At 43.6% G+C, this 16,020-nt stretch overlaps 1 protein-coding gene across 2 annotated transcripts in view; it reads left to right on the forward strand.

Moving 5' to 3' along the window:
• Window positions 1-16,020, forward strand: part of CLPB (caseinolytic mitochondrial matrix peptidase chaperone subunit B) — a 140,536-nt gene that overhangs the window by 40,116 nt on the left and 84,400 nt on the right. For both annotated transcript variants that reach the window (XM_047691442.1, XM_047691443.1), the window contains exon 4: window positions 11,008-11,111. In XM_047691442.1, the coding sequence (XP_047547398.1) occupies window positions 11,008-11,111 (104 nt within the window). The remainder of the gene's footprint in view (window positions 1-11,007; window positions 11,112-16,020) is intronic.

The following is a 16,020-nucleotide window of genomic DNA, read 5'->3' on the forward strand; positions in this document are numbered from 1 at the left end:
CCAAAAGCCAACTATAAAATCCAGGGTGAGGAAGACCCAACTTAGCAGTAGTAGTGAATAAAGCCCAGAAGCTGACCAAAACTCAGTGTGTGCATCAGCAAGTGCAGTGTTAAGGCCCCAGAAGTGAATTGATTCAACAAATATTTACTGGCCTATAGTGGGCCTTATGTGTGAGGAACAGATGGTCAGGGCACAGTCCCTCTTTGGGGGAGCATGTAGTCTAGTTGTGTGTGACATAGTGGTAAGGAACAAGGGCTCTGGAAGGAGATTGCCTAACTTTAAAACCTTCCTATACCTCTTACTAGCTCTGGTTCCTTACCTGCAGAATGCAAATAATAATAGCCCCTACCTCAGCATAGGGAGATTGCAAAGATTAAAATGCACATAAAACCGTTCAGTGGGATGCCTAGTGTGTAGTTAGGTACTTAATAGGTATCTGCTGGTGTTACTAATATTTTTTGTTTTCTTGTTATTTTCATCCAGAGTCTAAGGAATATACCAGCCCCAGCATGCTCTTATAGAGCATTTGCCTAGAGAGAACCTAGTCCAGGCCCATGTTGTAATGAAATCCCTAACAACCAGGGCTTGACCACTTTGGCCTATAGGTTCAGCAACCATGTATTCTAGAGCACAGATTGAAAGACATGGAAGATAGGGAATTATATTGAGAACTAAGCTGAGAATGTGAGATCCAGGTTGTCTGGGAAACCCTGTGATGGGTGATCTTGGTTCCATGGCCCTCTCCTTAATGTGCCATGTCTTCTTTGGGCCTTGACCCAAATGATCTCTCGTTGTCTGGGCCCACCATTGATTTTGACCCTTGTCCATCTGAAGGAGACTCCCTATTTATTTATTTACTTACTTGACAGAGAGAGAGAGCGAGAGCGAGTACATGTGATCTCATGTTGTCTGGGCCCACCGTTGATTTTGACCCTTGTCCATCTGAAGGAGACTCCCTATTTATTTATTTATTTATTTATTTATTTATTTATTTATTTGACAGAAAGGGAGAGCGCATGTGCACAAGCAGGCAGAGCAGCAGGGAAGGGGAGAAGCAGGCTCTCTACCAAACAGGGAACCCAATGCTTGGCTTGATCCCAGGACCCTGGGATCATGACCCAAGCCGAAAGCAGCCGCCCAACCAACTGAGCCACCCAGGCGCCCCAGAAGACTCCCTCTTAACCCAGCTAGCTGCTATGACCTGCTTTACCTTACCATCTGAAAATGTCACTATCCCTGGTACATAATAGAGGCTCAGTAATTATGGGATAGTAAGACAGACTAACGGATGGATGGTTGGATGAGTGAGAACCAGTGTGGTTTAGGGAAATGTGTACCAGGTTTGGCCCCACACAGACCTGGATTTTAATCTTGGTTCCTATTCTTAATTTAATTCATGTGTATACTTGGGCAGCTCATGTTACCTTGCTGGGCCTCAGTTTATTCATTTATAAAATGGGACTAGTACCTCATTGTAAGTGGTTATATGGACCTGGAACAGTGAATGTGAAGTATGGCTGTAATGTTATGATTACTGATCTGTACCTTTTGAGGGAAGAAAACAAAAGATTATTATCCTCTTTTGAGAAAATTGTGGCACATTTTCTACACAGATTCTTTGCCTCCTACCAAATCTTAGTTTTTTTCCTAAGGAAGCTGGCTTTAAAAAGAAAACTGTTCTCCCCACCCTCTCCACTCAGGGTTCATGCCCCCATGCCACAGGACCTTTAGATTTAACACATGCCGCTGCCTTTGGTCAGGCCACCCTGCTTTCCTGACCAGCGCATAGACCAGCCAGTGGACTGAATGAGCCACAGCTCATTTGACTTTCCAGCAGACCTCCTGAACTGTGACCTCTTTGCTTCTTCCCTTCATCGAGGTGTGCACTGGATTGAGAATAGGTCAACTCTTTGTCTTCTCCTTGGGACCCTTGACACTCATCACAGTGACCCTGTGCTTTGGATGTGGGGGGTAAAGGGGAGGAGGAGTTGGAGGAGCTTCTCCTGAAGCTCAACATTGTGTGGGGACGACCTGGAGCTGGGATCACTGCCCTTCTTGCTTCATCAGCTCCAGCTGCTCGCCAGCCGTCTTTGACACGCGCCTGGCCCAGCATAGGCCTCGGCCCACACCACAGATTTCCTCGCTTTTTCTTAAACAATGTGGCAACCCCAAGCCCCTCCGGCCACTGAGAGCAGAAAGCCTTAGCATCGATCGATGTAACTGTCCTCCCATGCATTGTGACACCCCACTGTCCTGAAAGCAGGAGCTCATCAAGGTCAGTGTGAGCCAACCTTCCTACATATGCTCCCACCTCTAATCTAATTACAACCTGATCAGCAAATTAAAATGCGCCTCATGGGGGCTGTGGCTCCAAAGGGAGTTCCATGAGTCTCAGGAGCTGCCACTTTGGGACCACCCTCCTATTTATTTCCTCAGCTTTGTCTAGAAACAGCCTGCTGGAAGGCAGGAAAGGCCTGGTACTCAGGAGAGGAAGGTGAAGGTTTTCCACTGCTAAACTGCCCGTGACCTAGTTTGCATCCTCAGGTGGGAGATGTTTGGGCAGGGCTGATAGAGTCGCAACTACCATTCTTCTCCATTTCCCACCAAATAAAATAATGATTTTATTTATTCTTCCTTCATTTATTCATGCACTCATTCAGAAAGCATCTACTGACTACTTTGGCTTAGGCACTGGGCAAGGAGCTGGGAATGAAGGTCAAGATATGGCCCTTCCCTCATAGTCTAGCAGAGAAGGCAAATAAAAGTAAAAAGGCAATCATGGTACAACATGATGAGGGTCACTTACCCATGGGGGTAAGTACTGCATTGTGGGTAGACAAATAGGAAAGACATGGACCCAGGCTGGGGGTCAGAGAAGACTCAGTCAAGTTGGTGACCTAGTTCCTGAAGAGCCCTGAAAGTGATGGGCACTAACCAGTTGAAGCAGCAGGAAACATTCCCAGCAGAAGGAGTGGCACGTTTGATGGCCTTTGGTGTACTTCAGAGAATTCATTGTTTTTGCTGGGTCCATAATCCTTCAGTCCCCAAGATCCACTAGAGATAATCCCCAAGATCATCATAGGAATTAGAAGTTCTGCAGTTGAAAGACGTCCTGAAGGAATAAACTTTTGGAACAAATGGTCAGGTTCAGCTATGATTAATAGAAGGGGGTAGGGAATCAGCCCTTTTTGAAAAATCATGTCAGTGTTGTTGCATGTATATCCAGTCTGTTGATTCTAACTGCTGTATCATATTTCATAGTGTGTCTCTACCACGTTTAACTTACTCGTTCCCAGTGGGGGACACTTGATTGTCTGCAACTCCCCACTGTCACAGAATGCTGGGATGAACGTCTCTCATGTTGCCCTCTATGGATCTGAGAAAGAATTGCTGTGGGAGGTATATATTCAGAAGTGCCGGGTCATAGGGTAAGGTACTTTAATTTGATAAAGTATTACAAGATCGCCTTCTCGAGTGGCCGCACCAGTCTGTCAGATGGTCCCAGAATCCCGTGTCCTCTCCCAACATGTGGCATTTTTCAGCTTTCTAACTTTTGCCAATTTGTGGAATTTAAAGTGATATCTCATTGTTTTAATTGGCTTTTTTCTAATAACAGATGAGCTTGAAGATCTCTTCATATACTTAATAGTAATCTTTTTTGTTAGTTTCTTCCTCTGTTGGGCTTTCTTATCCTAGCCTTGCTGCTAAAACCTGACTTGAGGCATGGCTCCCATGGTTTGTTAGCTGCCTCAGAGTCAGTATAGGGAAAGGAGGGGCAGTATAGCAGAGGGATGAGGACATAGACTTTGTAGCCACACTGCCCTGGTTTGAATCCCACCTCAGTACTTTACAGCTGAATAATACCTTAGGCAAGTTACTTAACTCCTCAGGGCCTCAGTTTTCTTTTTTTTTTTTTTTTTTTTTTCTTTTTTTTTTTTTAAAGATTTTATTTATTTATTTGACAGAGAGAGATCACAAGCAGGCAGAGAGGCAGGCAGAGAGACAGGAGGAAGCAGGCTCCCTGCTGAGCAGAGAGCCCGATGCGGGACTCGATCCCAGGACTCTGAGATCATGACCTGAGCCGAAGGCAGCGGCCCAACCCACTGAGCCACCCAGGCGCCCCAGGGCCTCAGTTTTCTTAATGCTTAAGCTGCTTCATTGGGTTGTTGCAAAGATTAAATGTGTTAGTATATATGAAATGTTTAAAACAGCATGTGGCATGGGGGAAGTATACACAAATGTTAGCTCTTATTAGACTACTGTCTTCCTTGTACTTAGCCACACTCTGTACCCTTAAGAAAATAGATACTTGTACTAACAGGTAGTAGAAACAAGACAGAGAATAAAACAGTTCTCAGCCTAGGATCAGAGGTCACTCTCACATCCTTCACCTTCAGTGTTCACAAGGCCCAGTCTCTTCAGTGAGTCAGCTCACTTGGGCAGAGATAGAAACAGAACAGATTCTGACTGGCATCCGGGAAGGCAAGTAGTGCTGCTAGAGACAAGTCATTAAAAGACAAACCCCCATCCTCTTGGGCTGTACATAGCCTCTGAATCTCCAAATTAGGGCAGTAGAGTCTGGAGATTATCTCTAGTCTTTGAGGCTAATAATGGCATTGGTTTTCTTTCCACAGACCATCAGAGATCAAATCCTGAGGTAGCTCAGAGAATTGCTGGTATTCTTAAGTCTTTGCCCAGAGGGAACCTGTTGAGTAGTCAGCATAGATCCTTTGAGTAGAAATGTTTCCTGTTGTAGAAAAACAAAAGTTCATGGAGTGATATACTCTGTCCCCTTTAATCCAGCTATTAAAACCATAAAGGCCTAGCCCATACACCACAGCCTGTATGGTACCAGCTACCCAAGTTTAAGGCAGTAATACCTAAACCCAGACCTACTCAAGATCAACAGCCAGTATGCCAGCATCAGAACAGAGGGGAGGTTGCAGTTGTCCTTTGATAGATTACCTCGAATAGCGACATCTGCTTCCATTTGTGCCGTCAGATTCTCTTTTTACTTCTGACCTTGTACTCCCTGTGTTAGCCAGACGGCAGGCCTACTTACCATCTCCCCATGTAAGTCACCTTCTCCCAAATACATTTCTGAACCTGGGAATTTGTTTCTGCTTCAGTAAAAGGCATCAAAGAGAAAGAAATCACTTCATTCCGAAGTCTCAGTGCTGCTCCCGGTTTCTGCTTTTGCCTTTCCTTGACTTCTGATACCTGTATATTCCTTGGTTTCTGGCTACCTACTTGGTTTGTTAACCTACTGTTCTTCTTTAGCTTCTAGTCCTTAACATCTGACCTGGCTTTTGACTCTGCCTCATATCTATGCTGCCCGGTCTCTGGCCGTTGGTTCTGTTTTACTCTGAACTTCTTGACACTTGCTGGGCATGGCCGACTGCTAAGCCCGTTCTTACCAGCTTTGCCTTAGCTTTCTCTAACCTGGCTAGCCGCCTACCCTGTTTTTGCCCCGCTGTATTTCTGTTGGTCATCAAAGCTAGCTAACCAGAGTCATGTAGCCCTCTAGCCTGATCTGGTCTGGCTTCCCCAAGAAGGGCCTTATCCCCCTGGAGGTCTGGATTAGATGCATTGTAAGTAAGTAAAGGCTGTTGGACAGAAAGCCTCCTAGCCATTTGGCAAGGTGTTTGGTGCTACTCTTGGCCACTAAGCAGCCACAGTTCCTTTAGTCCTAGCTATACCCCCGCATTGGGGCTCCTGCCTTTGAGTTTTATTAAAAATGAAGGGAATCTTCTCTGAGGTTACAGAATGAGTCACTAGCTTGGTTGCTTACCCTCTTTGGCCTCCAAGTTTGTGAAGTGAATTGCCCATTCCCTTTGATTGGGTTAGCAGTCTGAGGGCTGAGCCTAGTCACTGTCTTCTCTCCATCCTGTCAGACCACCATCTGCCCTCCAGGGCCAAGGGTAGCATACTTGGTTGCTTGGACACGTCTTGCAGCCTGCAAATTGGACAGATGGAATCAATATTCACGAACCTGAAGAGGCCCAGGTAGCACAGTTAGTGACACTAGCTGCCTGGAGGGACAGCCTGCCATGGGAGGGGTTGTGATTGAATGGTGATTGGACACAGCAGCTGAGGATTAACCAAATTATGTCCCTTTGAGTTTAGGTCGACAAACCTTTCTCACTTGGATTTTAAAACAAGCCACCTTATGCAGAATATAGAAAGAAGTGCTGCCTTCTTAACACAGGGCTGTGCCACCATGAGTCCTGGGGTGGAGGTGGGGGCATGATCAGGTATACATCTGGTGCCTGCTTCAACCCAGAATCATGTTATTATCATTAAGACTATATGGACAAAGGGGGGCGCCTGGGTGGCTCAGTGGGTTAAAGCCTCTGCCTTCGGCTCAGGTCATGATCCCAGGGTCCTGGGATCGAGCCCCGCATCGGGCTCTCTGCTCGGCAGGGAACCTGTTTCCTCCTCTCTCTCTGCCTGCTTCTCTGCCTACTTGTGATCTCTGTCTGTCAAATAAATAAATAAAATCTTTAAAAAAAATTATATGGACAAAGGGAAGAGAACTCATATTTGTGGACTCCTTCTATGTGTCATGTACTACTGAGTTTTACATACTTATAACCTGTGGTGGGGGGCGTTATTATCTCCATTTTCCTGGTAAGGGAATGGGCGTCCGAGGTATGGTAACTTGTCCTGGATCACAGACAGTGAATGATAGAGCTTTGATATGAATCCAGATCTCTCCGTTTAGTTATAAAATATGCTGTCTTTCCAATTTAAATGTCTCAGTTCACATTTCTCTGACTTCCCCACAGCCCAACCACAGGTCAAGGACTTAGTAAAAATAATAACCAGCGTTTGTTGAGCACTTACTATATGTCAGGTGTGTTTTAAGCACTTTATGTGTATTCACACAGCCATGTGAGCCAGATGCTCTTATCATCCGTTATAATTATGAGATTGCAAATGATGTTCTAGTTTCATTATACCTTCTACATTTATTAGTTGTCATTCTTTAATAAGAAAGAACTTTCTTTTCATCCCATTAACATACTTATTTTCAGTATGGAATTACAAAATCTTTTTTTACTCAATGGATTATAATCCATTATTGTCATTCATGTTGATGCTCAGATTGTCCCAGATTTTAAAGCCAATGTTCTTAACCTCTATACCGTACTATCTCTCTAGCAGATATTCTTTTCTCACTGCCTTCTGTGTTGGTTTGCATGTCTATAAGTCTTTTTGTACCCTCTTGGCTTTTCATCTTCTGGGGAAACAAGGAAGACCAATGCCAGTTTTATCCCAATTATGTGTAAACGAAGAGCAAATACACCTCCAAGTGAGAACCTGACAGACTCTGCTGCGAATTCAATATCTGAGTTTTAGACATGGATTTTAACTGCTTAGAGAGCCTTCTCATTTCTTCTTAGGATTGTAATCGATATACTGGATAGATTACCTATGAAAGGTAATTCTTTTTTTTTTTTTTTCAACATATAATGTATTATTTGCCCCAGGATTGCAGGTCTGTGAATCATCAGGCTTACACATTTCACAGCACTCACTATATAGCACATACCCTCCCCAATGTCCATCACCCAGCCACCCTATCCCTCCCCCTCACCCCACAGCAACCCTCAGTTTGTTTCATGAAATTAAGAGTCTCTTATGGTTTGTCTTCCTCCCTATTAAAGGTAATTCTTAAGATCCTTTTAGGTAAGGTGATAGACACCTGAGACTCAGCCTGACCATGTTAGATCAGTTGTAGGAGAACCTCAGCTACTTGGGAGGTGGATTTTGGTTTTCTGACTTACCTGTGAGGACTGTGTGTCTGTGTACATGGGAGTTATTAAAATTCATCCATCCAGGACACCTGGCTGGCTCGGATGGTTGAGCATCTGCTTTCAGCTCCGGTCATGGTCCCAGGGTCCTGGGATCAAGTCCCACATTGGGCTCCCTGCTCACCGGGAGCCTGCTTTTCCCTCTTCCTCTCTCTCTCTGTGTCTCTCATTAATAAATTTAAGAAATCATTTTAAAAATTCATCCATCCATGCGGCAAATAATTGAACCAGGTTCTATGCCTATTTGAATGAAATTCAAGCCAGTTGGCACAGGGAAAACTATCAACACTGCTGCTTACAGATATTGAAAAACTAACAAAGAGATAAGCTAAAACTATAATTTGACTTATTTAAAGATTTTATCTATTTATTTGTCAGAGAGAGACAGAGAATACAAGCACAGGGAAAGGCAAGAAGAGAGGGAAGCAGGCGCCCTGCTGAGCAAGGAGCCTAATGTGGGACTCGATCCCAGGAACCTGGGATCATGACCTGAGCTGAAGGCAGATGCTTAACCGATTGAGCCACCCAGGCATCCCTACAATTTGACTTTTTAATAGTTATGATAGAGTAATTTTTAGAAATGCTCACCATTACACCCTCAAAAGCATTAACAGTTTTGAAGGCCAGTAAGCAAAAGATTAACATGCTAAGAGAAAAATGGTCAAAGGACATTATGAAAATAGTCAACCATCGTGATTCATGAAAAAAGAAACACAACTGACTACTAAATATATATATTTTTAAGTCCAATCTCATTAGTAATCCAAGAAGTGCAAGTGGAGATGGCAGTGTGATTCCATTTCTGCTTACCAGATTGATACGTGATAAAGAAAAATAAATACCCTATTTTGGTGAAAGGAAAGCACGAGTTACTCTCATCCTTCTTCCTTTGCTAGTAAAAAAAAAAAAAAAATGGTACACTCTTTATGAAATTCAGTTCAATATTTATCAAAACACTTAAAAAGGCTTATGCTTTTAGGGTGCCTGGGTGGCTCAGTTGGTTAAGTATCTGCCTTTGGCTCAGATCATGATCTCATCTAACTTTCTGTTTAGCAAGGAGTCTGCTTCTCCCTCTCCCCCTGCTCCTCCCCTTAGCTCATTCTCTTTCTTTCAAATAAATTTAAAAAGCTTAAAAACAAAACACAAAAACCTTACACTTTTTATCTAGAACTTCATCTCCTAGGAATTTAGCCAAAGGAAATAATCAGACTGTGTTATTGAAATATTTAAAATAATCTAATGTTTTAGAATAGGAGATTGGTTAAATGAAGTATATTATAGTAGAGCACTGTGCAGCTATTGAAAACAGCGTGGTAGACAAATACTTAAAACATTGAAATGTTGGGGCTCCTGGGTGGTTCATTCAGTTAAGCATCTGACTCTTGGTTTTGGCTCAGGTCTTGATCTCAGGGTTGTGAGATCCAGCCCTGCATTGTGCTCAGTGTGGAGTCTGCTTAAGATTCTCTCACTTTCCCTCTTCCTCACCCTTTGCCCCTTTCCCCATTCACATGTTTGCATTCAAGTGCTCTTTCTCATAAATAAAATCTTTATTAAAAAGTGGAAATGTGGGGTGCCTGGGTGGCTCAGTTGGTTAAGCGGCTGCCTTTGGCTCAGGTTATCATTGCAAGGCCCTGGGATCGAGCCCCACATCGGGCTCCCTGTTCAGCAGAGAGCCTGCTTCTCTCTCTCCCACAGCCTGCCACTCTGCTTACTTGTGCTATCTCTCTATCTCTCTGTCAAATAAAAAAAAAAAAGTGGAGGTGTGTATGTTTGTGTGTGTTTTGAGAGAATTTATGTATGGTCTTATTTTTGTAAATAAAAATATACATACATACATTGAAAAAACTGGAAGGTTGTTTATATATTCTAAAAACATTTTCTTTTTAATTACTTATAGTTTCTGAATTTTTTATGGTGAATAGAGCTTTTTTTTTTTTCTTTTTTTTCTACTTAAGGAGAAAAAGCATTAGCAGAAACATGCCACAATAGAAGGGAAGTGAACATATATATGTAGCCCTTCCTGGGTCAAGCACACTAGGCTTAGTGCTCTGTAAATTTACCTAATTTAACCTTATAACAAGTCTGTAGAGGCTTCTACCTCTGGTCCCACTCCCTTTGATCCATTCTCACAGCCACTGGAGTGATTGTTCGAATGGCAAAGCTTTGGCAGGAAATACACCAAACTATAAATAGTGGTTACTCTTGGAATTTAGATTGAGGAGATGGATATAAGGGAAGACTTTCATTCTTTAATTTAATATTGCAATGTAGTATGCATTTTTCTAAGTCTGTATATTTTGAAGTGGGGAGGAAAAGCATATGTTGTCAAGTCACTTCCCCTTTAAGCCCTTCAGTGGCCTACCTTCTCTCCCACAGTTCTTACCCTTACACTCTCAGCTCCAATGCTACTTTCTTCAGGTGAAGCTCTGTGCCCTTTTGCCTCCAGGATTTGTGAATGCATTGAGTCCTCCCACTTCACCACCCAGATCTGGCTATGCATCCTTTCAAGTCTTAGGGTCCTTAAATACCACATCCTCTGGGAGGCCTTTCCTGATCTCCTCCCTTGGTTTCCAACTGTACATGGTTGTTGTTCTTCTTCTTCTCTTTAAGGATTGATTTATTTATTTGACAGAGCATGTGTGTACAAGCAGGGGGAGTGGCAGGGAGAGGGAGAAGGAGGCTCCCCACTGAGCAGGGAGCCTGATGCGGGGCTCCATCCCAGGACCCTGGGATCATGACCTGAGCTGAAGGCAGATGCTTAACCGACCGAGCCACCCAGCCGCCCCAGTACTTCCTCCATCATAGCTTTTACCACACATTGCTATAATTTCTTGCTTATTCTTGATATTCCCAGACCATAAGTTCCATGAGGATGCAGACCCTTGCACTAGAACAGTGACTACAACACTGTTGTAAGCATTTAATAAGTAATTGTTGAATGAGTACTTTGTATTTTGTGGTTGTGGAAACCTAGCCTTAAAGAGGTGTTAAATAACTTGACCAGAGTCACTCGGCTAGTCAGTTTCAGAGCTTTCCCTGTCTTTTACACTGGCAGAGTTTACTTTCTTTCCCCTGTACCACTCACATGAGCAGAAGCAGCTCCAATCCCCAAACGTGCTTCAGAATCTGAGTCTCTACTTCCTTTGCCTTTCCAGCGTTTGACACTTTCTGTCTTTCTGATTTCTTCCAGTGTGGTGCAGATCCTGCTTGCTGCTGGTGCTGACCCAAACCTTGGGGATGATTTTAGCAGTGTTTATAAGACTGCCAAGGAGCAGGGAATCCATTCTTTGGAAGGTAAGCACAGAATCCCCTGCTGTTCTGAGCCCTCTCCTCCCTTTGGCTTCTAGGCAGCCTTGCTCTGTGCCCGCTCTCCCAGCAGTCCCTCATCCTCTGGGAACTCATGGATAAAGCAGAAAGCTTAGAACACATGCCCTTCACAGTCCTTTCTGGCTCTATCATTTATGTCCCTTCTGGAGTCTTGGGGAATAAGATAGAGGCCTGACTTCATGACCAGAGCAGGGAGTGGGGGATACCTTTCACTTGGTGTTCTCCTGATAGCACTTCACCCCACAGTTTCAGGTGAGTGGATATTGGAGCAGGTTTCCATAAAATAATTAAGGCAACTGCATGGAATGTGGCTTTGTTCCTCTTCGACTTCCTGCAGACTTAACCTATCCCATCCCTGTCCCAGAACTAGAAATCAGCCTCACTGGTTTCCTCTGCCTCAGAGGTCCCTCAATACCACTCTAAATACTGCTTTTTCCCCCTTCTATATGCAGAATGCAATCCTATCTCTGGGACCGGCCCCTCGATTTACCATTATGATCCAGGACAAAAAGTGGACCTTCTCTGTGCCTTGATGTTTATGCTTATAAAATGGGGTGGCATCTGTGCCTCTTGAGTGTGTTAATGTGGGTTGTTTGGACTTCAGAAGAAAGAGGCAGTGGGCACCTGTATCAGGATTCAGTCACGTGTCTGTCAGAGCATACTCAGGCAATCAGTCTTTGTTACTTCTTCTGGTGAGTAGTTCTTCAGAAGTGAGGTGTAGAAGAGGATAGGTTGCTTTGGCTATAAACAGCAATGAATATTTATTTTACTTTTGAGCTTTTGCTGATTCATACTGACCCCTCCTGCCTGTCCATTATCCTGTGTCACTCACAGATGCTGAGATATCCCTGTTTCCATCAATAGGGTAGCTGAGAAGTACTGCTCTAGGGTTGGCAGTGATGCCCAGAGGACAGACAGTCATGCCAACTGCCTAAGGGTCAGAACACTGACTTAAGGGAAGTTCGGTGAGGCGAGCAGTGCGCTTGGTCTTCAGAGCGGTCAGTGAGGCTGCCAGACTGACTTAGCTGTGGTAGCCCAGGGCAAAGCTGTCATTGCTGCCCCAGTGAGGTTTCTCAGATCAGCAGCACGAAGGCGGTGTCAAGAGTGTCAGAGCGTTGCTGCCCCGGGGAAGTGTGGAGTTGCCCTCTCCCTACCTCTCTACTTCTCTAAACCTGCTCCTTCTGTCAAGCTCCACTTCTATGGCTGGATCCTCCACGAAGCCTTTCCTGTCCTTGGCAATAATTGCAACCTGCCCTCAGCTGCTCTTTTGAATGTTCTCTAAATCTTGGCCTTTTATATGGTTATTTGAACTTTCATCTGCCCTATGTCTTTCCTTTCCTCCTCAGCTGACAGCTCCACGTGCAGCCATGACCTATGCTTCCTTGGATTCCCCACTGAGCTGGAGGAATTATGTTCACTTTATGTTTCAGAGGAGAATTTCATGAGTGAAACTTGCCCTGTGTGGATACTCCTCTTGGCTGTTCTCTCCTCACTCGAACACAGCATTACTGTCCTCCGCTTGGTCTTGTGTCCAGGTGCTCTCACCAAAAAGCAAAGAGGAGTGTTTTCTGAGGGGGCAGAGCCAGGTGGAAGGGAAGGGATTATTTGAGTGCCTTATCCTCTGCTCTCAGGATCCCAGCAGGGCTCAGACACTATTTTTTATTTCATAGAATCCCAGAGCTGTGAAGCCATGGACGCCAACCTTTGCTGTCACACCAGTTCCTACCCCCTGCACCTAAGTTTTATATCTTTGTTCTCTCCAGATTGATGCTCATATTCAACATTCTAGATCAGTAGTCAGCAAATTTTTTCTGGAAAAAGCTGCTTAGTGGCTTTTAAGCTTGGTGGGCCACCTGGTCTGAATTGTGAGTGCTCAGCTTGGCCGCTGTAGAGCCGATGCAGCTATAGACACACAACACATGTACGTGGGTATGAACCAGTAAAACTTTAATTTGCAAAAACAGGCAGCAGGCTAGATTTGGCCCATAGGCTATATTTGCTGACCCTGTTGTAGGTATTTTCTTTTTTCTTTCTTCCTTCTTTCCTTCCTTTTTGTTTCCTTCTTTTCTGTCAGCCTCCTCTTAACTTTATTTTAACTCTTACACTAGCTAGCCTATATTCTAGATAGGTGGGTAGATAGACAACAAAAATATTGGAAAAGGCTATTATATTCCTTATGAAATAAGATGAAAATATTAAGTATCTCTTCTTATTTTGTATGATCTACGAATTTAGTGAGTAAGCTTTCTGTGGATTCGTATATTTACTGATGACATTCCTACCTAGCAGACACTGTTCTAGGCATTGGTGAGTTAGACAGGCAAGATCCCTGCCATCATGTGCTTTATGTGTTAATCTTTGGTTTATGAGACTGAGGACCTTCAGATGTAGTCTTTGGTTTAAATGTTTATAAGGACTCAATTCAATACGGAGCCTTGGAGCATGTAATCATGACAATTTTGAAGCATTACTCAACATTCACAACTGTGTCCACCAAACTTCATTTTTTTCTATCCTTCATTTCTCATGTTGTCCACAGAATTTTAAGAGATTTTCTTAGATTTCTTGCTAAAATAAAAATGTGTTTAGCATTTGTTGTAATTTTTTTTGCCCAATAACCCTTTCACCAAAAGACACTAAGTTATTCTGACATGGTCTTGTCTTGTCCTTAGCAAGCCCATACTGATACCCAGTAATTACCTAAGGATTTAAGAACCATTAAAAAAAAAAAACACATTCTAGAATTTTATCAGAATCATTGATGAACTCACTCTTCTTTGGCTTGCAGGATATGCCTGTCTCTGCATCTTTTTGTTGTTGTTGTTGTTCTAAGGGTTTTTTGTTTTTGTTTTGTTAAATTCCAGACTGCACTGCCTGCCACAGTTTCCGGCAGCTTATCTAATTTTCCCTGGCATTATCAGTTTGGATTTTCTCTGCCCTCCCAACTTCATATGCTCTAGGCCCTGAAAAGTAACAATTCTTTAGAATCATCCCAGGGCTCTCTTCTCTCCTTACTAAGCCTTTAGCTCCTTCTTAACCAGATCGATCGATTGATCAATCTTTCTTTCTTCCTTTTTTCCTTCCTTTCTTTTCTTTAAAGATACCTCGTTCTTTTATCCATTCAACCTGTATCTGTTACCTACTGTATCTATTTCTGGGTCATTCTCATTGGTGAGGTAGACTGGAACAAAAGAACCTTGTGATTCTGTTTCCTTTGGATGGGACAGACTTTCTCACAGGAGGTTACCTGACTTACAGGATGTGCGAGGAGAGTAGAAAAGAGCAAGAGTGCTAGCCTTTTGCCCAGAGTGTGTCTAGGCAAATTCAAAGGAAAGTCACAGGCTTAGTTGGACAGTCCTTCACTATTGCAGCAGAGTCCGTGCCAGGTCCATCAAATTTACTAAATTTCTAGTAGATATTTCTGTGGCCCTTTGTACTGTGCTAAGTACTGAAAGGAAGTGGTAAGTTGTCGTTCGTGACCTTGGCAGGACCTCTAAACCCTAGTAATACATCCCTTTTCTACCTTATCAGTATTGTGAAATCAAGAGATAAAGCATATGATGTGTGAGTTGTAAAGTGCTCTACAGTTGTAATTGCTTATTAGTTTTATTTCTTTATAATTCAGCATGCATTTACTGAGTGTCAGGCACACTGCCAGATGCTGGGAATGTAGAAATGAATATACATGGTCTAGGCCCTCAACAGTGTTCCCAGTCAAGTGAAAAGACAGACCTATGAACAAGGCATCACAGTACAGAGTGATAATGCAAAGGTAGATGTACAAAGAATGGAGATAGCACTGGCATAGGCAATGATAAGCTCTACCTGAGGGCAGACTGCTGTCTGGGAAGGGGCATAGTGTGAATGACTTTGAATAGGGTCTTAAGGAAGAGTGGGAGATTGCCGGGCAGACTAAGAGGTATGGATCTTCCGGGTAGAAGGGACAACACATTTAGAGACATGGGATGGGTGGGTGACAGCAAGTGGACTCATCTGCCTCAGTATTGAGAATAGCAAGAAGCGAGACTAGAGAGGGAAGCAGGGTTCTGCATGAGAAGGACATTGTAGGACAGTTCTAGGGTGCTCACACTGTTTTCCAAAGGTCCTTGAAGGATTTTAAGCAAGGAGATGCTTGGTTTACATTTGCATTTTAGATGAATCATTTGCATGGGGTGAGGGATGAAATTGGAGGAGAGAGATTAGCAGTGGCTCTTGACCTTTAGGGGATGATGGCCTCCTTTGAGAATTGGATGAGAAGCTATGCTCCTCTCCCCCAAAATGCACTTAAAATTTCTGGGGATTCCTAAAAGTGATCTTTGGAAATGGAGAAAGTAGATGTTAAAAAAAAATATTAAGAGGTTGAATTCTTAGCTGAATGTGGGAATTGATGGAAAAGGAGGCATCTGTGGTGACATCGCGATTTCTGATTTGGGTGAACGGTTGGATGTGTGGGTCTGGAGTTCAAAGGAGAAGTCTGGCAGGAGATAGGGATCTAGGAGTCACCAGCGTTTGCTTGGTAGTGACTACAGTGGATGTGACTAAAATTGTCCAAGGAAAAGAGTGAAGGTAAGAGGTGAGGGGACAATCTCCTCACTCAGGGTACAGCATCTAAGGTGTGAAGAAGAAAGAGGATCCAAACAGGGGTGCCAAAAGCATTGGAGAAGTTGCCTTGTTTTCTTTCAGAGAGGTTCTCTCTGTTTTACCTGCTTAGAACAGGCACAGTCTAGAAAGGAAAGAAACTTCTGCAACCTCCTTTTTGAGACTTTGTCATCGGTTGCCCCATTCCTAGCAAAACTCTTCTGTTTTATATATGGCCATTGCTCCTTAGCAAGAAGACTGCTCTTTGTCGTTCTGGCAATATGAGCTGGGCATATTA

Source organism: Lutra lutra, chromosome 10 (assembly GCF_902655055.1).
Source record: "Lutra lutra chromosome 10, mLutLut1.2, whole genome shotgun sequence".
Lineage (NCBI taxonomy): Eukaryota > Metazoa > Chordata > Mammalia > Carnivora > Mustelidae > Lutra > Lutra lutra.